General features: G+C 39.3%; 1 protein-coding gene across 1 annotated transcript in view; it reads left to right on the top strand.

Annotated features, from left to right (window-relative positions):
• Positions 1 to 23,078, top strand: part of FBN1 (fibrillin 1) — a 234,792-nt gene that overhangs the window by 174,392 nt on the left and 37,322 nt on the right. The window contains exons 36-45 of the mRNA XM_034938728.3: positions 1,355 to 1,477; positions 1,787 to 1,951; positions 4,029 to 4,097; positions 4,194 to 4,319; positions 6,302 to 6,424; positions 7,083 to 7,241; positions 9,999 to 10,070; positions 13,569 to 13,694; positions 17,642 to 17,764; positions 21,419 to 21,544. Of these exons, the coding sequence (XP_034794619.1) occupies positions 1,355 to 1,477; positions 1,787 to 1,951; positions 4,029 to 4,097; positions 4,194 to 4,319; positions 6,302 to 6,424; positions 7,083 to 7,241; positions 9,999 to 10,070; positions 13,569 to 13,694; positions 17,642 to 17,764; positions 21,419 to 21,544 (1,212 nt within the window). The remainder of the gene's footprint in view (positions 1 to 1,354; positions 1,478 to 1,786; positions 1,952 to 4,028; positions 4,098 to 4,193; positions 4,320 to 6,301; positions 6,425 to 7,082; positions 7,242 to 9,998; positions 10,071 to 13,568; positions 13,695 to 17,641; positions 17,765 to 21,418; positions 21,545 to 23,078) is intronic.

The following is a 23,078-nucleotide window of genomic DNA, read 5'->3' as shown; positions in this document are numbered from 1 at the left end:
AGTATTCCTCTCCAGCCACACATTCTTCCCTTGGTTTTCCTTAAAGCTATTATGAGACCAAGCTGGGTCTCTTGCATGCCTCAGGAAGTCCCCCTCTCCATGGCCTGTACCCTCTCCTGCGTGCCCCAGATCACTATCAACATCATTCTGTCTAAACTCGTTTCTGTTACTCTGGCCCTGTCCGTCCAAATTCACATGCAATTTGAACAAAAAAATCATCTGCAGCGCAACCCGCAGGAGGGTTGCCAGATCCAAGGGGAGGACCAAGGCAAAGGTGTTGTCCCTCTTCTCCAGTCCCTCCTCACAGAAGCCGTTTGTCTATTCTTGAGTATTTCATGAGTGTTCAAAACAGACAAAAGGAATTGTACAGAGTGGAATTTGCCAAAACCCATGTCCTAAATATCTGGAATTCTGTACATATTTTTGGAATAGAAACTGAAAGGGAAATATTCAACTCAGCATGGATGATGGGAGAGACACTCCTTGCCGACCTCAGGGAACACGCTAAGCCTCACGCATGTGTGTCAGGGGAAGCAGCAAGAGTTGCCCTTCTGAGGGTTTCCTGGGACATCTTGCTCTAATTTGATGAAATAACAAGCCACATATACTCAATATATTCTCTTAAAACCTGTGTCTGAATTTTTGGTTGACCGAGGTCACAACAGTGTTTTGCCTTCAGTTACCTTGACTGGAATATTTTTCCTAGTGCCAAAGTTATATATATATATATATATAATATATATATATAATATTATATATATTTATATTATATATATTATATATATTTTATATATATGTGTATATATATATATATTTTTTTTGAGACAGAGTCTCGCTCTGTCGCCCAGGCTGGAGTACAGTGGTACCATCTCGGCTCACTGCAAGCTCCACCTCCCAGGTTCATGCCATTCTCCTGCCTCAGCCTCCCGAGTAGCTGGGACTACAAGCACCCACCACCACGCCTGGCTAATTTTTTGTATTTTTAGTAGAGATGAGGTTTCACTGTGTTAGCCAGGATGGTCTCAATCTCCTGACCTTGTGATCTGCCTGCCTCGGCCTCCCAAAGTGCTGGGATTACAGGCGTGAGCCACCATGCCTGGCCCAAAGTTATATTTTATCCTGATGACAAATTTGAATGGTAAATGTGTTCTGGGGAAAGACCACCAAAGACTATATCATATTTCCTTCCTGAGGTGTTTTATCTCTGAAGTGGAAGACTGCATTTCTAGATGTAGTTATAACTAGTAGCTTTAAAATTCTTGTTTGGAGCTCTAGATTGGGCCCTGTTCTTTTATGGTGATGTCTGCCTACACCGGCTCAGGTGATAACTCCACTGCTCACTGTTCGGTTTTAGATGTGAATGAATGCCTGGATCCAACCACGTGCATCAGTGGGAACTGTGTCAACACTCCAGGCAGCTATACCTGTGACTGCCCACCTGATTTTGAACTGAACCCAACTCGAGTTGGCTGTGTTGGTAAGACCTTAAAAACTTTTCAGAGAAGCAAGCATACTGTGTATTATTTTGAAAACAGCACCAAACATTCCATTCTCAAAGTTTGCAAAATGAATGATACAGAAATTTAAACATTTCCTAACTCTACTTTAGATTCAGATATCTTTTCCATAGGGAAAATTCTCGGTAGTGTATAATGTTCATGGGCACTTTTTAGTTTCTCAGTAAAAGTAAATTATGGTTTTTGAACAGTTCCTGAAATGGGTTTGAATTTTCAACCCCAGTAGAAAGATTCTGCCTGACGCTTTTGTGTTTGTATATGGTAAATAGATACCCGCTCTGGAAATTGCTATTTGGATATTCGACCTCGAGGAGACAATGGAGATACAGCCTGCAGCAATGAAATTGGAGTTGGTGTTTCCAAAGCTTCCTGCTGCTGTTCTCTGGGTAAAGCCTGGGGTACTCCTTGTGAGATGTGCCCTGCTGTGAACACATGTAAGTGGACATCCTCCTATTTATTATTATTTCAACTCCAGGCAGTTCTCCTTTCTAGATCGGAAGATAAACCTTTTCTACTCTTAGATCAGAGAAGAAAGATCAGTCCTCTCAGCCCTGTAGAGGGGACCTTATTCCCAGTTCGAGAGTCAGAAAATATTCCTGGTTGGCCCACACTAAAAGATCAGGTAGGGCAGGTGACATCTCACTTCTGTGTAAGTGAAAAGCAGATAGCATTACTTTAAAGATTTTCCAGACTAGGTTGCTTTCACCATGTTGCTTACCTTCCAGGCACACATTGATTATCTCTCCTCTTCTCATCTATTGACTAGTTTGGAAGGCTCTACGCCAGACTCAGTGTCCCTGGGTTTGAAGAGAAGCAATTAGTTAAGCAACTATAAAATGGAAGATTATTCCATTGTTATAGGGTGGCTTGAAAGAAGGCTTTAGCATATGATTGTAAGGACATACAAACTATGTCTCCTAAAAATATAAAAGGGTTTTCGTTTTTCCAAGTGAGTCCTGTATTATGATTCAGAATTAGATGTAGCTTCTTTGGCAAAAGTCAGTGGCTACTGCTTATAGCGTATGTTGGGATAGGTATGGATTCTTTTTTTGCTGAAGGGTCATTTATTCAATTCTTCTAAAAATATTTGTTGAGTACCTAGAGTGTGTACTCTGGATGTGCAAAGATGAATTAGACTAGATCCTGCCCTTCAGGAGAATACAGCATAGTAGGCAAATTATGACCTAAACATAAGCGCTATAATTCAAAATAGGCCTCAGAAAGAGAAGAAAGAGCAGGCACAGTGCTGTGTTGGTACAAAGAGCACACCTGGTGCAAATTAGGACTCCACTAGTTGTCACCCATGTAACCTTGGGCAAGTTCCTTAGCATTCATAAAATACCTCATAGGATTAAATGAAATCACTCATGCAAAACACCCAGCACAGGGGTGAGTGCTCAGCTGGCTCCTCCTTCTCTCTTCTCTTCAGAAAGGGAGGTCAGTTCTGCTTGGGAGAGGGTGGGGACTTAGTGTGTTTTTTAATTGAGCCTTCAAGAAGGTTGTGACATGAAAGAAGAAATTCAAAAAGTATGGATGATTGCAGAAAGAGGAGAACAAGTAAAAGAGGAGGACTTTTCATTTCATTGGTGTCGAAGGGGGCAAACTAAGACACTTAATTTGGGAAGTCAGCTTTGTAGATTAATAACAGTAGCAAAACAATAGATATCCACACCACACCAGATCTGGACCAGAGTTAGAACTGGAATATATACATATAGGCATGTGTACATATAATTTCAGGGAGCCAGGACAGGGATTAGCAGATCTGGACAGACCATGACATTATGAAAGAACTGATCTTATAGCTCCTCACTGGGATGATGCAGCAGGTTACAGACATTCTTATTCACATATCCTGTACATACCACCGTCCTGGTGCATACCACTGAAATAAATGTTTCTGGGTAAAATACTTGGATGAAAGAATTAATGGGGAAACCCAAGGACACTATAGAAAGTTGTTTTTGGAAACAAGAGAATCAATATTGCCACCCATAGAAACAGAGGTGCAAGAAATGTCTCTAGTCATTAAGGAGAGAATTGGGATGGGAATCAACAGAGAACAGCTTTTCCTAAGGCTCTGTTTGGAAAGGGTTTTGGAAAGAAGCCAATTAAGATTATTAAGGGAAGCTGTAGTTCCCAGAAAGTAGGCTGAACAGAACATAAAAATGAAGATGAAGTTTTTCAGAAAATAAAAAGGGAAAGAAAATCTGTAAAAAGAAATAAGGGATGAAGGTAAGGTATAAAACAGTCCACACGCATGTAAGACCAGGGAGTGGTTAGAGTTCAAGGACTGAGGACAGTGGCCTTGCACTGGGGACACATAATAAAAACCACTGGAAAATGGGAAGTGTACACAAAGGTGTTAACTTACTTCAGTCGGGCAGAGTAACAACTAAAGATTCCTGAAAATGAACATTTTCAGTTGGATATGTGAGTATTTCTCTTGAGGATACTATTTCTAAAAACTTTAGATTCAAAACAACTGAATTTGAATTTTTGTTTCAATAGCCGAGTACAAAATTCTTTGTCCTGGAGGGGAAGGTTTCCGACCAAATCCTATCACCGTTATATTGGAAGGTAATTGTGTTTCCTTTGTCTTAAAGCACACACAACTTGAATTTCCTTGGGTTTATTTACAATGCTAAAGGAATGCCTTTGTTTTGATTTTGATAGATATTGATGAGTGCCAGGAGCTACCAGGGCTGTGCCAAGGAGGAAAATGTATCAACACCTTTGGGAGTTTCCAGTGCCGCTGTCCAACCGGCTACTACCTGAATGAAGATACACGAGTGTGTGATGGTAAATGGTCCTTGTAGGATGATAAGGTCTTGCAGATATCAAGAACTGACCTGCAAAACCAGAATATGGTTACCAGGAAAATAGAATTTAGCAGTGTAGCACAATGGTCTAAACACGAACATAGCCAGGTAAATATGTCACACATGTGGCAATTTGGACTCATGTTACTCAAGTGATGTCATTTCTGGTAAGTCCTAAATCTCCCTCTTTTCCTGAGAAAAACAGAATCTTATTCTGCTGGACCATAGCCTCATTTATGCTTACAAAAGAGTTTTCCATGCTCTTCAGAAAAGCCATTTTTTACGTGAGTGGCACAGGTCCAATTTCAGTGTTCCTTCTCTATTTGGAGGAGTTCTGGGCCCTCTTCTTTTAATCCTTCACCACTTACCATTGGTGCTCATGTATTCAAATAAGCTTCTCCTAGAAGGCGGCCCTTTGGCTTTATGCTATGAGTGGTGGCCCTTGTTCATCCTGTGTTACTGGAAAGGTGGAGAATATTAACCACTTACAGGTTTCAGAGCACTTCAGCCATGAGCCATGGTTTTCGTCTACATGGAGGAATCACACAACTGTTTAGGAAAGAGACCTCCTTGTGCTCTGCATTAGCAAAGACTTGGAACCAACCCAAATGTCCAACAATGATAGACTGGATTAAGAAAATGTGGCACATATACACCATGGAATACTATGCAGCCATAAAAAATGATGAGTTCATGTCCTTTGTAGGGACATGGATGAAACTGGAAACCATCATTCTCAGTAAACTATCGCAAGAACAAAAAACCAAACACCGCATATTCTCACTCATAGGTGGGAATTGAACAATGAGACCACATGGACACAGGAAGGGGAATATCACACTCTGGGGACTGTGGTGGGGAGGGGGGAGGGGGGAGGGATAGCATTGGGAGATATACCTAATGCTAGATGACGAGTTAGTGGGTGCAGCACACCAGCATGGCACATGTATACATATGTAACTAACCTGCACAATGTGCACATGTACCCTAAAACTTAAAGTATAATAAAAAAAAAAAGAAAGAAATATTCCCCTGGCTCTTTAATGGCTTATTAGGTCACCCAGACAATGGCAACCTTATTGAGTATTAGTTGAACATCACAGTGTATATGGCACAGCTCTAAGACCCATGGAATTAACAAAGATTAGAATCAACTCCTTCATTTGGAAGTGGGGAGAGGATGTGAAATATGCTCCATGCTGCCTTACCAATGCAGATTCATGAAGCCAGCTGTTAATGGCTTCGGGATACTACATACCCTATCATAGATTTTGTGAACACAAGAAGCGTACTTGTCTTCCTAAGGGATATTTGATATTTTAATTTCTCCACATTTCTATCTCTGCCTACCTTTGAGGATATTATAGGTTCATTTATTAGGAGACTCATTATTATATTTGATAATGCCTCATGTCAGAAGGCAAGAGTTCCTTTTCTTTTTTGTTTTTGTTTTTTGTTTGTTTGTTTCGAGACGGAGTCTTGCTCTGTTGCCCAGGCTGGAGTGCAATGGCATGATCTTGGCTCACTGCAACCTCTGCATGTAGAGTTCAAGCAATTCTCCTGCCTCAGCCTCCCGAGTAGAGTAGCTGGGACTACAGGTGTGCACCACCACACCTGGCTAATTTTTGTATTTTTAGTAGAGATGGGGTTTCACCATGTTGGCCAGGCTAGTCTGGAACTCCTGACCTCAAGTGATCCACCCACCTTGGCCTCCCAAAATGCTGGGATTACAGGCATAAGCCGCCATGCCCAGCCAAGAGTTCCTTTTCTAAAACCCTCTTTCCTCAAAAGGCACACATTTGCACAGAGAGAGGACACGGATGAATGAAATACCTATTTTCGTTATCTTATTTGAAAATACCCTATAGATTTTCTCCTCTAATGTCAACATTCATTAAGTATCAGGCCATTCCAAAATGTGAAGTTTTCATATTCACATACCACTTTCTCTTTGGATTATAGATGTGAATGAATGCGAGACTCCTGGAATCTGTGGTCCAGGGACATGTTACAACACCGTTGGCAACTACACCTGTATCTGTCCTCCAGACTACATGCAAGTGAATGGGGGAAATAATTGCATGGGTAAGTCCAAGCTTTTCTCAGTAATGCATGTTTGGTTCTCATCTACAAAGAGGAAGAGAGCTCACAAGTTCATCACCTTAGGGTGATGTTACTCATCAGACTGAGTGCTGGCATCCCTTCACTGTCTTGTTAGGAGCCTCTTCCCCTGTAAATCATAACTTGGCATTTTTTCACCACCACGGGTGGGTGGTTGGGAGTTTTCTCTAAAATGTAATGTTGGAAAATCCCAAACAACAGTTAATAGTACTTCTTTTGTTTGACTTTTGGGTGTATCTTTGTACAATTATATTTACAGTGCTGACCTACAGTATTAAAACATCATGAGTCGGAAATGAGAAACTTACTGCCAGATGGCAGTAGGGAATTGTTACTAGGAGACTGGGCAGAGAGTCATTTAAAGTTTATTAATGCTACAGCTATATAATGACTTAGTTCTGTGGCATGAAATATCAGGGAATGTATTTCTCAAAGTCCTTTATCTTGTAGCAGCATAGGTAGCTAGAAAGTTGTGTAAGAGCAAGTTTTTTGGGTCCTTATCAAAGTCAAGCTACAATACAATTCAAATGAAACTTGCTTGTTGAGTATCCACTTAGAAATTTGTTGTGATTTCCCACATGGCATCACCAACCCTCCAATCCTTTTTTTACCTCCCTTCTAGATATGAGAAGAAGTTTGTGCTACAGAAACTACTATGCTGACAACCAGACCTGTGATGGAGAACTGTTATTCAACATGACCAAGAAGATGTGCTGCTGTTCCTACAACATTGGCCGGGCGTGGAACAAGCCCTGTGAACAGTGTCCCATCCCAAGTACAGGTGAGTTTTAGTTTCTCCATTATCAAAAATATAGGTTGAAAAATTACCCATGAATTGTTGGGGAAATCAGTCTTAGCGAAGGAAGCAAAGTGTGCATTGTTTATCTTTACAGGGAAAAAAATAGCTCATGATTTAAATTCACAGTTGGTGCTGGTCATTCCAGCCGAACACTGAGTCACAGAATATGTTTTCTAATGTATACCCTAATACGTAACCAGACTTGTAAACTCAGCATATCACAAAAATATAAACTATAAACAATGTTCTCATTGTTACTGAATTCTTCATGTATCTAAAAGACTGTAAACATTAGACAAATCAATGTGACAGTAAGGGAAACATAATTCCTTGTCTTTTTACTTATTTAAAGCTAAACTCGTTCCAAAAATAGTTAAAGGCAGCCTACAAAGATGTAAATGTTAAACAAGAAATAAGCATAAGGCAAATGGCAAACAAGAATAAGAAAGAGCCAGGAGCAGGACTAATACACAAAATTCAAGCCGGGAATTCCTACACACTTGCCTGAAATAAGCAATAATTTTAGCCCCAAACTTTCTAGCAGCTCCTATGAAAAGGGAGATGTGATCAAGTACAAAATTCTCAATGAGCATAAAGAAAACTCAAAATGAAAGGAAAGTGCAACTTTTCTTGATATTGAGATCGAGATACATTTCTTCTTATATTCTCATGGAGAAAGAAACTAAATAATGTTATTTGTCTTAAAAAAAGGCTAAATTGCATCCTTTGAATAAATAAAGACATTAGTGTACTGTTCTTATATCATATGGTATATGCTGTGCATTATGTATATGATGATGACATCATTTGCCAAGATTATGATTTGGGTTAATTGAAATTATCATGCAAGGAATTGATTAGGGTATTCTATAAAGGGAATCCTACACCATTTTCCACAGTGATATATAAAATATTAAATCTGTTGTTTGGTACTACCTGACATTGCATGCAACAGAAAATTGTTTTTTAGTAAAATGTATTATTCCATCCATTGTTTACTCCAGAAATAATATGATAACCACCACTTAGAATTCTGATTTACCTCCACCCTGCAAAATGTTTCTAGACCAGGGCTTGGCAAAATACACCCCATGGGCCAAATCTGTCCCACCATCTACTTTTGAATGGCCTGCAAGCTAAGAAGGATTTCTACATTTTAAATGGTTGGAAAAAATCAGGAGAATAGTATTTCATAATATGAAAGTTACATGAACTTCAGATTTTGTTTCCCATAAATAAAACTTTTTTAGAGCACACTATTTCCATATTGTCTACTACTGCTTTCATGGCAACATTAAATAGTTTTGACTGACTGTACAGCCTGCAAAGCCTAAGATATTTACTCTCTGTCCCTTTATTAAAAAGTTTGCTGACCCTTGATCTTGAATAATGGTCTTTACAACTTTAGGTGGTACTTACCTGTTGGTAAAAAATCTGAAGCTTATGCACACCTGGTGTGCATTTATATGTAAAAGTCTATGTGTATATATCTATGTATGTGTATATGTATTTGTTTTCAATTATATTGAAAAATACATTTATTATTTTTCTGAGCTGTTCTAATATAAAGTGTACACAAAATTAATTTTTTTAAAGATTAGATTTTTCCAAAGATAGATAGAAGTCCTCGCATTTTCTTTTTTATCCTAATGGATTATTGCATATTCCTCTGGAGACCACTTTGGAAACCCTTAATGTAGACTAACATTTACTTTTAGAAATGATTGCCTGAGTTTTGAATATCTACATACTCTTGTGTAAAATGCAAGATTTCTTCTTGATGTTGGATATTCACCAAATTCAGTCATGGCTTTTCATTAGCTGTGAAATCTGCACATATTTTAAGAGTCCCTGTAATTTCTTTAGGTGACCAATGTCAGCTGGCGTTACAGTGTTGGAAGTGAACACTCATAGATTAAGGAAACAAAACACAAGGAGAATAACATGCTATATTTTGATTAAAATACTTCCAGAAATCTTTTACTGATTTTCACTGAGCGTGACCAATAAGGCAATGGCCATCTGAAGCTTAGATTGATACCATACCTTACCAGTTACAGTCATGATCTGGAATCACAAAATCTCACAGTTAGAAGGGACTGCTGATAGAATTTAGTTCATCCTTTATTATCTGTTAAATTTGACTAATTCAAGTGAGAGAAAGACAGAGAGAGACAGAAAAGGAAAGAGGGAGAGGGAGAGAATATGACAGAGCTGTACCAAATGAAATCCAGCTCCAAAAACTGAAAAACTGGTGAAGGTTGGTTGATTGACCCAAATTAGTCATTAATAGATCAGATGTCAAGAATGTGGCTAGATTTGCTATGGTCTCCTATAATCTACCGAGAAAATGGCTTTTATACGTGTTCCTCAAACCCTAGATCTCTAAATGCAGAGTAGAGAGAGGCACTCTTACCAGTCCCTGAGTTCAGAGCTGAATAACATCCATATTGAAATCCAAACTCCTACAGGTAAACTCATGTGAATGAGTGGCATGTGATCTGGGGATCTCTACTTCTCCTTCATTATCACGTCAACATTAGGTCATTTTTTTCTTCAATATTTTTCTTACAGGCAAGATTATATCTGTAGGAATTTTCAGGTTTACTTTTTATTTTAAATTCTTCAAACTACAGACAAATACCTTTCAAGAATGCTTACAAAATAATTTTTTTCAATCCAATTATTGTTCTTTGCTGACCCCTATCCTCCCATCCCACCTTTGTTTAATCATTGCAGATGAGTTTGCTACACTCTGTGGAAGTCAAAGGCCAGGCTTTGTCATCGACATTTATACCGGTTTACCCGTTGGTGAGTCATGACGGCATTGTCAGAACTTTCTAGTTTTTTGCCTTTGTGTTAGCAAGAGGAGTACACCATTATTTTTTCAGTTCCCATTTTTTTCTTAAAGGAAAAAAAATATTAAACAATGCCTTTCACTTTATTGAAACACTGATTCTTAGTTTGAAACAAACTGCGCAAACACCCTGTGCAGCTCCACCTAATTGGCAACAACATTTGTTGTTCATGATTAAGGGGATTGGAAAGCTTTTCCCAAAATTACAATCAAGCATAGTTAAACCAACCTTAGGCATCAACATGGGGAGAGATTCTGGGAGTGGGGCCAGTTGACATTTGATTTGACTGTAATTCTCAATCCTTCCTTCTGACTAAGACCAGGTTAAGTGACTTCACACCAATCCTTACATGTAGATTGTTTACATAAAGTCCTTTCGTGGATCAATTTTATCTTACATGGAATCTCCTCAGGTCATCTGCTTTGGGAATTTCAGATGTGAAATAAAAATCTTTTCGGTCTGAGGCCCTGCCTGGTAAATGAAGCAGAGAACACAACATTGGGAGAGATGCTTGTGCAAGAATCAGAAGTATTACACAGCACTCAGCCAGTGCAGGCAATGCCCTTGTGGTTTAAAACCAAATAACATAAAAGTAGATGGAAAGCTATTGCATTCTCTGAGTTTTTCCCTGGTGTGATTTATATGCATCCTTAGATGCCCTCTTAAGTCTGCACAGTTGTGTCTAGTAGCAAACATCACCACTTGCTTTATTCCACCTTATTCATAATAAGTAAACTAAAATCCACATCAGCCTTTCCAGTGACCTTGTTTAAGAAAACAAGAGTCTGGTCCAGCAATCAGCCTGGCTCCCTTAGTGCCAAATCCATATGGCTCCACAGTCTCGTCCACGTCCAAAGAAACTTCATGGTTTGGAAAGAAAAACTGCTAAATGACATTGGCATGGAACACCTGGCCCTAGCTGCTTTGTTTTTTCCCCTTCCCAAAACAGATCTTTTAACCTCCCTAGAATCTGTGATCACAAGATAAGTGGTCTGTAATGGTAGTGGTTCTCCACGGACCAACCAGGCATGTACCCCAGCAAGGCTGCCCTCCAAGTTTGGCAGTAAGCAAAGACTAGAAACAACATTAGCGTTGTCCACTAGGAGAGCTGGAAAGGCTTCAGACTTCATCTAGTCCAAATGCCTTGCTTCATATTTGAGGAGACAGAGGCCCAGAGAGGGGAAGGGACTCACCCAAGGCCACCCAGCTAATTAATAACAGAGCTGGGACCAGAACACAGTCCTGACTCATGGCTTAGTTTGCTTCTAGCTCTTGAAAACTGGACATCTGATATTTAGCTATATGCTTATTGTTACCAAATTCCAGCATGACAAAATATTTAGATGACTGAAAAACTTTGTTTTATTTAAGCTTTATACTCTCCTTTTGGAAGATCTTATGATTGTTGGCATGTGGAGTCCATTCATATAGGGTTAAAACTATAGCATGTTTATCAATCTTGTCTTAAAATATAAACTTCACTAAGTTGAAGTTCAAATAAAATCCTGACAGGAAAAGAAAATATAATTTTTAATATATCCTTTTGCTATTTTACACCTAACAATGGCTGGAAATTAGACTCAGCCCATTATTGTTAAACTTGATAATAATATATTACTTATATTTAAAACGAATGTGAATATGATGTTTCGTGTTCTAACCCACACTGAATGAATGGCATCTGAATTTGTTTTTTGTTTACTTATGATACACAGTTGTGATGTAAGTTTATATGGCATTTTCATGACATGAATGACAAAGGTGTGAAAGATCTAAAGACATAATTGCGTGTATTCAAAATAGCAATGAACCCTTTGAGATTCTAAGCTGTTTCTTTTCATTAAATAGGTCAATTTTGCCTTCACACAAAATCAAGCCCTTTTTTAAAAAGGGTCTAAAATAAATCTATGACATCAAATTTCTCCTTTAAAACAGATTGGTTATAGAGAGTGGTTCTTCTAAAATTGCAGCACCTCTTGTAGGCTCCACTTCAGTCCGTGATCATCTTCTCACAAGTATGCAAGCAAAGTATGTACCTTGCAAAGGCTCCTGACTATAATAAGTAAACAACGTATCTCAACAACAGTCATAGAAACTAGTGAATTGGAAGACTTTGGATTGTAGACCAAGGCTTTGCATACCTCCCAGCTGAGGTGTTTCATCAAACCCAGCCAAGGGGCTGATGAAAGGGCCCTCCAGGATAACAAAAGTGTTGATGACAGTTCTGTGAAGATTGTATTAGGGTGATGCAGGAAATCACCATAATACGATCTTCCCTTATATGATAAGGGAGGCAGGATGGCCTGTTAACTGAGTCCCAGTGTCAAATCCTGACTCTGCCTTTCATTGGCTGCTTGGTCTTGGGCAGGTTATATCCTGTGGCTTGGCCTCACTTGCTTCATCTCTTAGTTAGAATAGTCATAGCACCGAGACCATCTCATGGGGTGGCTGTGATAATTCAGCCAATAAATACAGGTTGAATGCTTGAGAAATGTACCAGTCATGCAGCAAATGAGATACTGTCACTATTAATACTATTACCATTATTACTACTATTACTACTCTTATCCTAGAGGGCACTTCAGTGGTCAGGAGTTCAGAGTGGGTAAGACAGAGATGGGACCACTCCAGGCTGGGGACATGGCCAAGCTGGTGAGGTGTCCAAAGTCTCTATCCATAGCTGGCCAGCCCTGCCTTAGCAGCCTGGGTCCTGGCCGTGTTCTCACTCTTGGTCCTGTTTTAGTGCTCACCAACACACTGCCAGACACTTGCTCTTAACTGAACAAATTTGAATTGAGCACTTACTACCTGTCATGTAGAGTGCTAAGGAACCATAACACAGTGTTGGAGAGCCAAGCCCAACTCCCAGTCTTAGGAAGCACACATTCTACTGCGACAGTTCTTCCTTGGTGTTGACCTCGTTTTCATTGTCAGCCCCAGCCCAGCTGACATCCCCACACCTGACTTACCTCTTTTGTAAAGCCACATGAATTAGGAAGGGGGAGTTAAACTGGAATTTGAAAGATCAGAGTTCCATATGACCATGTGCTCCTCTGTGGTTCTTTACCAGCTCACCTCTGCCTTTTTCCCTAAATATAGGCACACTTGGGTGGAGAGGCTGTTTACCCTTGACCATCCCTTCTATTCTACTCATCTGGTGTATCCACAGTGCCCAGAGGATACAAAGATATCTCCTACCTGTACAAAATTGACATTCTGAAGCAAAACCCAGAACATATATTTTAAATCCAGTTAGACTCATGTCTGGAAAGTGGTTTAGTTATCTCAATTTGCTATTCATTGATGTCACTATTGCCATCACCACCACCCCAACACATGCATGCGCACACACACACACACACACACGCACGCACGCACTTTCCATCTTGTCTCACCCGGCACAGGGATCATGTGCTGTCCTGTCACTCATGAATGACTACTCTGTCTCTAGATATTGATGAGTGCCGGGAGATCCCAGGGGTCTGTGAAAATGGAGTGTGTATCAACATGGTTGGCAGCTTCCGATGTGAATGTCCAGTGGGATTCTTCTATAATGACAAGTTGTTGGTTTGTGAAGGTAAGTGGCATCATAACTTTATCATATCCAGAAAAGAGCTAACTGATGAGCTACTTGATACACACTTGGCGAATTTCACAACATTGAAATTTCAGAAATGCATTAAGCTCTAGAAATAGTAAAGGGCATGGTGTGGAACAACATGAAATTTCATGCAAAAAAAAAAAAATTCACTAACTTCAGTGGAAAAACCAGGAGGCACATTCCCAGCCCCTTTCCCCCAACACACAGTGTGTTAATATTAGACTTCCCAGCTGATATGAAAAAGCTTTGAGTTCCTGGGTGTGTCACATAGATTGCTTTCATTTCATGTTGCTGGAAAATCAGTATGAGTGGACAGTCATCCTAGTTCACTCTCAAAATCACTTCTCTTCCAGACAGAGACTTTGCTACTCCCAAGTGAAAACAAGGTTAATGCAGATATTCCAAATGCATGAGAGAATTCCAAATGGCAAGAACAGCAAATTTGATTTTATATGAAGAATGTTGGCATGCACATGTACTTTTTTCATTTTCAAATTACCTCCTGTTGCCATGTATATGTACTGTGATTCGGAGCATTCCTTATAGCACTTCATATTTTTTCCTGCATCTGGGAAAGATAGTTCTCTTACATTTTAGTAAAAGGGACATTACTGGTTATTAAATATACCATGTGCCCAGGATAGTTGGAATAATTTTCTATTTAATACTTACACTTCAGGCCTCTTGCAGAGTTTTTATTCATGTTAGAAAGGGTTATTACCCCTTAGAGCACATATTATAGCACATATGTCAACATTTTAATGTTAAAAAAAAAAACTTTTTTGTCTATACTGAAGACAACTTATATACCACAAGTAAAGTTATAGTCCTAACCACATACTTGTTAAGTTCCTGTCACCAGGCTTTCAGTTACTGTGTCCAAGTGGGCACATGTCCCTTACTCTGCCTGCTGTGTGAGTTAGTGGGAATGGGGTAATAGCCATTCCGAGCCTTCCTAAGAAGATAGCCAGTTCAGACCTTGGCCCAAATCCCTGGGCTCTGGGAAGCCATCAAGGATCAGGTACCTGGAGAGGAAGCATGGATGTGGGAGAGGGAACCCACGGCAGATGATCTTACAGTGCTAGAGTTGGCTGCCTCCCTCACAGCCGCACTTTTCCCCCTCTCAAACATGCTCAGCATGCCTGCCACCTGCCTGTGGCATTTTCCTCCCCACCCTTCCCCTCAGAGATGGCTTTGATGATGACTGTACCCAGGTACCTTTTAACCACTTATATTTGCTGAAGCTGCAGGCCTTGGCCAGAACCCATAGACAAGACCACCCATGACCACCAAGTCAACTTAGACCTTGCTAGATCCATGAGATTAAACACATGCAACTGTACCAATGCAAGGCATTTTTCTGTCAGGGTAGCATTCTGTGGATATTGAGATAACTAAGTGCTCCAACTTCTGATTTCCATTTCACAGAATATCTGTCTTCAGGGTGAATGTTTAATCCAGGGTCAGCTGCTTCCTAGCATACTCTTAGCTCTTAGAATAGGAAAATGAAGGTTGAGTGCATACATGCCTCAGCAATGCTGAAATTGGAATGGATTGTAGAGGTGATTTAGGGAGCTTCCACGCCTCTGCTCTTGCCAAGTAGCCACATTATCAGATGCCACATCATAGAAGTGCTTCTCTGTGACACTACTCAGTTTCTCCAGTGGTGCAATCTGCCCCCTGTGTTTCTATACATCCTGAATACAAAGCAGGGCAGACCTGGTGAGTGAGGTGGTGCTGGGTCCCTTGTAACCCAAGGCAGACACACTCCTGCTCCTGTGTCTGTTGCCCAGAGAGGCACAATCCACCCGCCTTAGACAGGAACCCCCACTGACTGACTGACAGTCCTGAGGGTTTTCCACCACAGAATCACACCCAAGAGGCATTGGCTGATGTATTTGCCACCCCCTTGTAGGAACTTCTTTGGTCGAGCCAACTTCTGTGTAAAAGCCCAGAACTGGTACTAAGGGCCAACCCTCACCTGTGTTATAGGCCATCCCCTTTATTGGACTTAGTCTGTAAATTAGATTGTTCCACTGGAGCAGGGAAGAGGGAAACATGTATTTTGCCCCATGATATAGCATGGACATGTAGTAACTTTTGTGATGCCATGAGTTTGAACTATATTAGTATCTGTTTTTTTGTTGTTGTTTGTTGTTGTTGTTTTGTTTTGTTTTGTAGACAGACAACCCCCTAAGCAAAGTCAAAACTCTGGAACACACAATATCCATTATCCAAAATCTTTTCTGTTTTAATGAGAGTTGGTTTGTTTTCAGTAGTTTTATGATAACTCCCATGTTAGGTTTTCTTGATTTGATTGCCTTGTGGTAGTAATTTGAGCAGGTGTCTTTACAGCCCTGTACCTCAAAGCACTCTCTACAGACCAGGAGCACCTGCATCAGCTGGGAACTTATTAGAAATTCAGACTCTCAGGCCATTTTCCAGACATGCCAAGTCAGAATCTGCATTTTAGCAAGATCCCAAGTGATTCATGTGGACTTTAAGATTTGAGACATTCTGCTCTTGCAGCCTTTCAGACAATAGCAACCTTATTGAATCATAAAATCCAGATCTTTGAGTAAATACAAGGCTTCCTAGGATATTAATCTATACCCATGTCAAGTGCTGGCCCTAGCAGCCAAGTTTCATGACTTTTTTTTAGATGTGAGCATCATTAGAGTCCATATGTGGTCATAAATCAAGCCTTGCATTTATAAATATTACTGAAGTGGGAAAGTTTAGATAATGGACTTTCAGTCTTCCTTTCTTTCTTTCTTTTTTTTTTAATAGACTTTATTTTCTAGTGCAGTTTTAGGTCCACAGCAATATTGAGAAGAAGGCACAAAGATTTATCATATATTCCCTACCCCTACACATGCACAGCCTCCCCCATCATCAGCATCCTCCATCAGAGTGGTGCATTTGTTACAATTGAATCTCCGTTGACATCATTATCACTCAGAGTCCACTCTGATGATTTACATTAGAGCTCGCTCTTGGTGTTGTACATTCTATGGGTTTGGAAAAATTTATAATGACATGTATCCACCATTCCATAACTATTCATAGGATAATTTCATTGCCCTAAAAATTCTCTGTGCTTTGCCTGTGTATCCCCTAATCTCCCCTAACCCCTGGCAACCACTGATTTTTTACTGTCTCCAGAGTTTTGCCTTTTCCAGAATGTTATATGGTTGGAATCATACATTATGTCGCCTTTCCAGATTGGCTTCTGATTCGCTTAGTAATATACATTTAATTTTCTTTTTTCTTCTTTTTCTTTTTCCTTTTTTTTTCCTTTTTTTTGTGTGTGTTTTTTTTGTTTTCTTTTTTGTTTGTTTGTTTGTTTTGGACTTGGAGTTTTGCACTTGTTGCCCAGGCTGGAATGCAATGGCATGATCTTGGCTCGCTGCTACCTCCATCTCCCAGGCTCAAACGGTTCTCCTGCCCCAGCTTCCCAAGTAGCTGGGATTGCAGGTGCCCGCCACCATGCCCAGCTAACTTTGTATTTTTAGTAGAGACGGGGTTTCACCATGTTGGTCAGGCTGGTCTCAAACTCCTGACCTCAGGTGATCCACCCGCCTTAGCTTCCCAAAGTGCTAGGATTACAGATGTGAGCAACCGCACCTGGCCATATTTAATTTTCTTCCATGTCTTTTCATGGCTTGATAGCTCATTTCTTTTTAGTGCTAAGTAACATTCCATTGTCTGAATGTACCACAGTTTATTTGTTAATTCACCTATCGAAGGACATCTTGGTTGCTTCCAAATTCTGGCAATAAATAAAGCTGCTGTACACATCTATGTTGTCTTTTCAATAGAACAGATCAAAATAAAATATAAATTTGTTTTCATGTGAGAGGCTTTGTTGACTGGACACCAGATTCTGTTCTCCTTCAAATTCACTTCTCTTCTGCTCGCAGATATTGATGAGTGTCAGAACGGCCCAGTGTGCCAGCGCAACGCCGAATGCATCAACACTGCAGGCAGCTACCGCTGTGACTGTAAGCCCGGCTACCGCTTCACCTCCACAGGACAGTGCAATGGTATGTAGTGCCCCACAGGCTGGACATGCCTACCCAAGAGTTTGTCTTCGTGAAGCTTCAGATATCTGGATTTATTTTCAGATAGTTAAGCTGAAGAATATATGAGTTAAGATTTAGATCGATGAACTCTAATATTAAACGAAATTGGAAAAAGGGATATTGTCAAAATATCTAAACACTTAGCTTTTTAATCCTCTTTCTGGATGAGATATTTTCAAAACAAGAAGTAAATCATTCGCATACATAGATTTCGTATTTGCCTGTCTGCTGCCCTGCCTGCAAACACTCACCCCCACACATTACACACACACACAATTATGCATACACATACTCCCCTAAGCAACATTTAGGACCAAATGATTTTTTTCCTTCTACAGAATCCCTCTCAGAAAGGTGAGGTTTTCACCATCTTGGCTGCATACCCCAAATCTAGACAATGAAGCTCTCCTGAGCTGGGTCAGATTAATCTGCAGAAACAGAACAAACAAAGCCATCGCTTTTCTTCCCAGTCATCTTACAGGGAAAGGGTCACTCACTGAAGGCAGCAAACATCAACAGCCTTTATTAGCTATTTATTCCCATGACCCCTAGAGATTAGATTTTTTTGGTGTTCACTTTTGTCAGGGATGTGATAGAAATAGGAAGCACGTTGGCATGTTATCAACTTCAGTGTACGGTGAAGTTATTCAGTATCTTGTAGCCAGTGGTGTGAAAATTTAAAAGACTGCTGTTTCAGCCCAGAAGCAAAATAATATCTCAGAATGATTTTCTTGTAAGTTTTTAAATAATTCTGAATCTGTATATTTAGCAAAAATCACTGTATATTTAGCAAAGCAAATCATTGTATATTAGTCAGGAAGAATGTGTTATTTTGCTCACGGTTCATTTCACGGGGGGTTTCCTGGATATTTTATGCATTTGTGAATGAAACAACACAGGGGAACGTGATCAGATTTTCCTTGGATTTCCTTGCCTACCAGTGATTAAGTGGTAGGAAGTGCACTGTTCTCTTTAGGGTATTTTTCATTGTTTTATGAGACCTTGGTGGGAAGAGGGTGTAATTGCCAAACAAAAAATCGCATTGAGAATCAAGACTTGTTTTGTTGAGTTTAAAGGAAAATGTGTAAGTATTTAGCATTTTGTCAACAGAGCTGTTGCTATCCATGTATTAAAAATACAGGACAGGAAAAGCAGGGACGTCTCTGATATGAACCACAATACCCTAGAGAAACTTGGCATTGATACCACTTCCCTGCATTTTGCTCATAATTTATATTTATTTAGAACTGGATGAAATAATTCCAGTCAAAATAAAGAATTGCTGATAATATAGAATGAGTCATTTCATACCATTTCACACTCAGGTAAGAAGTGGGACAGAGCTATTTATAGATCAAGATAAGACATTCAGCCATAGCCTGCTGGAGCTTAAGCCATTTGCTGTTTTCTTGTAGGAGACTATCATACATAAAATGCACCCAGCTATAAGTGTTGTGAGTGAGCATCATTTGCAGCCAAAAGCTTGATTTCCTTTGTTCATTGAAATCCTCAGAAGAAAGGGAATTGAGTTTTGTAACCATTCAGCCTGTTGGGTTGAAGACTTCATTCTAGAAATGTCTTTATTTATGTCTTACTTTTAAAATATCTTTAAATGCTATTCTATACTTGGCATTTTTTTTCAGGCATGCTGCAAAGTACTCCTTTGTGCATCTGTTTAAAATGAAAATAACTAAAACTTTTTCTCCATCATGAGATCTTTATTTGAATTCATAAGCACATTATTTCAAATCCCAAATCACACCTGGCCATAGCACCCACATTATTGCTGAGAGAGCTGAGAGAACAATTAGATATCTGAGCTCAGGATGCTAGTCTGACAGCAGAAGCTGGATAGTTAGAGCAAATGCAACCCCCTTCTGAAATGTCTTGCCCCGCAAAAGACAAGGAACAGTTTCTTCCCAGCTACTTCCTTGTGGTTTCCTCTCTTTCTCTGTTGACTGTTTGGGTTTCTTTCCACAGTAGCCTGTTCAGACCTCCTATCCCAACCTCAAATATGATCATCTAAGAGTTCAAATTCTGGTGCTTGTGGAAACCTAGATTTCTGCTCTAGTTTTACCAGTAGAACTCCAAAGTACTCCCCATGTTTCATTTTTCATTTATTTAAACCATCATGAAATAGGGCAGTAGTTGAAAGGAAATTCCTAATTGGGGATCCCTTTCTAATAAGATCCTTAAGGCTCTCCATTTCCTTGTGGAACTCAGATATGAGACAGACCTCGTCCCCTGCATACCTCTAGGTCCAGTCCTACCTGAAGGTGCCAAAGTTTTGGGCCAACTATGGTAGGACATGAGACACCCTTCCTCAAGATCGGAAATCAGTCTCCTCTGCCTATACTGGGAAGCAGTTGGCTCACTTTAAATTCATTTTCTCAAAAGGGAATAATCATAATTTGTTAAATAGCATTTCTGCATAGGCTAGTAGTAGTTCCTAAGCTGCTCTATTTCAATTTCCCCTCATAATGATATACTCCACTTCACTTGGAACTTCTAAATGGTATGATGATTCATCTACTAAATAGGAGATAACCATAACAGTGGCATCCCGGACACATGAAATGGAGGAGATATCCACGATTCTGGCACAGGGAGGGTTGCTGTGTGCAGCAAAAAGTGTCCATTCATGATTACTGTGTTCTGAGTAGACATTGCAGGCAAACGGCAAGTCTGGATTATTTAACTAAGAGCGAAATGCCATCTGCCCTACAGCATCTGCAGCAAAGATGACACTCCATTTGCTTTCTTCTGTGACAGTAGGAAAATCAGAATGGCACAGTGCTCTTCAAAGTACATTTACTCTAAACATACAGCTTTAAAAAATTAGAGACGTAAGTTGGCATATAATTATGTCATATGTGAATTCATGCATGAAATTCTGCCCCTCAGATAATCAGATTTCAGGAAAGCAACAAAGATTCAGTTGATGATAAATATAATTTAGAACTTAAAGACTGGCAGAAGCAAGATGAGAGGGCTTCCTTTTGAATGGATGAGAGTAAAAAGAAAGAGACAGTGTTCAGGTTGTCACATGCTAAAAGGAGCCCTGTGTAGACGTGAATACTTGGTGAAGATGGAACAAAAAGTTACAGGCATAAGACAAAACAAAGAGATGCAACTTGAACAAGCAGCCATGTAGGTTGTCCATCAAGAAAAACTTAATCTTAGTCATAGGATTTGACTTTGATATAAATTTCCAAAGGAAGCCATGAACTATCCATGACTTAAGGCACCAAATCTTAACTAGACAAAATACTTCAATTAATTCCACAGTCTGTGGTGCTGCGTAGGCCGATAATCAAACAGAAAATCCTCCCAGCTTGAATTTTTCCCCCCATTTTACTTCTAAGTTTTCTCATCTTTCAGAATATTTTTTGATTACTTACCCTTATTTTTTATTGTGTCAAGTATTGTTAACATACTCTGACTATGCCTGGTAAATGAGAGTAAGTTTTAATCCATTTTGATGCAAAAATAAATATATCTGTTTCACTTACTTAGTTTAGAGCTAGGATTACTCCTGAGAACGATAGCTAGAAGTAAGTTATTCAATTATATTTTGTCTTCTAAATTCTCACTTAAGATGCTTTTTATTTACAGATCGTAATGAATGTCAAGAAATTCCCAATATATGCAGTCATGGGCAGTGCATTGACACAGTTGGAAGCTTTTATTGCCTTTGCCACACTGGTTTTAAAACAAATGATGACCAAACCATGTGCTTGGGTAAGTATGCAATTATTATTCTTTTTTTTCATATGCTTTTGAAAGCTTCATTTGATTCTAAATATGGATAAAATTTAATACTAAGTCTTTTAGTAGTATTTTTGCTATATACAAAATAAAAACACAGACAGATATGCAGCAGTGATATCCTATTTAATCTTTGGCAATCTGAACATGATAAACCTCTTCCTTGTTATTCATTTGGCTGTCAGTTTAGAAAAAATTGACTAAGGGGTAAATTGAAAAAGATATTAATACAAAAATATTAATGTTAATAGGCTATTATTCATATGTAATATTGATGTGGATTTTCTTTTGAGTTTTTGAGTGCGAGATGACCATTTTTTTGAGAAGGGTTTATAGTGTGTACCAGATTCTCAAAGGCAAATTTATAAATCCTACAAAGGCAAAGAAAACTTAATCATTTTTCTAGAGGAAAAAGAGCTCAGGATTTTAAATCTCTTTCCTGATTTCTCTATTATCAGGATGCTGATTTAGAATAAACTTCAGTGTGTAATGAATCATTTTCTTCTTTTCCTTCCTTTATTTTTCTACTTTAAAGCAATACCATTAAGTCATTTTGGGACATTAAGAACATAAATCAGATTCACAGCTGAAAGAACAATTAATATAGTAATGTTTAAGTCCTTGACTTTGGCTATGACTGGGTTCATCAATTTGGGAACATTTCTCATAAAGTTGTATCTTCTCCAGAGTAATGACAAGAGCACTGACAGCCCTACTCATCACTGGGCAGCTAACCTGTGTAAAAGCTATGATGACCCTGCCCAACTTTCTTTCTACATGTCTCATCTGAATTTTCTGGAGCCCCCTAACATAGAACCTTCCCAACCAAAGAACTTCACCAGTTTGGCTAAAAATGAATCAAGGCAGAAATTCTTGATTACTAGCAATGACTCATCTGGGTGTAGTCTTCAACCACAGACACACATTAGAGTCCCTTTGGGTTAGCAATAGCTTCCTAATTCAGGAATCACAGATCATTTATCTTCATGTCCAAAATGTGAAAAGAAAGGGAATCCTAGCTCTAATCATTACATTTTGCTATTCTCCGTTGTTACCTTCCACTCTCTCTCTCTCGTTTCATCTTTGTCCCTCTTCTTGGTGCCTCATTCTTTCAAACCAGCAGTAACAACTTTCTTTCATTAAATTTTTTTATTACTTCCTCCTTAATATAATGTACATCTACTCTTTATAAGAAATATGCTAGCTGCTGTGATGAGATGCAAAGACGTATAAGATGTCAGAGTAGCTTTACAAAATCATCAGAGAAAAGTACAGACCAATCAAAAGGCGAATAAGAATGCAAGCATGTATGAAAAGAACAAATTAAGTGCCATCTCTTTGGGGTAGTTTAGAAAAGTGAGAGAAGTCATCATTGGTGGAAGTTGTTCTATGTTTTTACGGGTGTAGGGAAAAAGGAAAAGTTGTCTGAAATGACAGGTGAGCTAGAAAGCTGAGTTATTTTGTTGCTGATTGTGGGGTAATGCCAGGTGAGTCACTGCTTTTTGGT

This window comes from Pan paniscus, chromosome 16 (assembly GCF_029289425.2).
Source record: "Pan paniscus chromosome 16, NHGRI_mPanPan1-v2.0_pri, whole genome shotgun sequence".
Classification (NCBI taxonomy): domain Eukaryota; kingdom Metazoa; phylum Chordata; class Mammalia; order Primates; family Hominidae; genus Pan; species Pan paniscus.
This window is presented reverse-complemented; position numbering and strand designations above follow the sequence as displayed.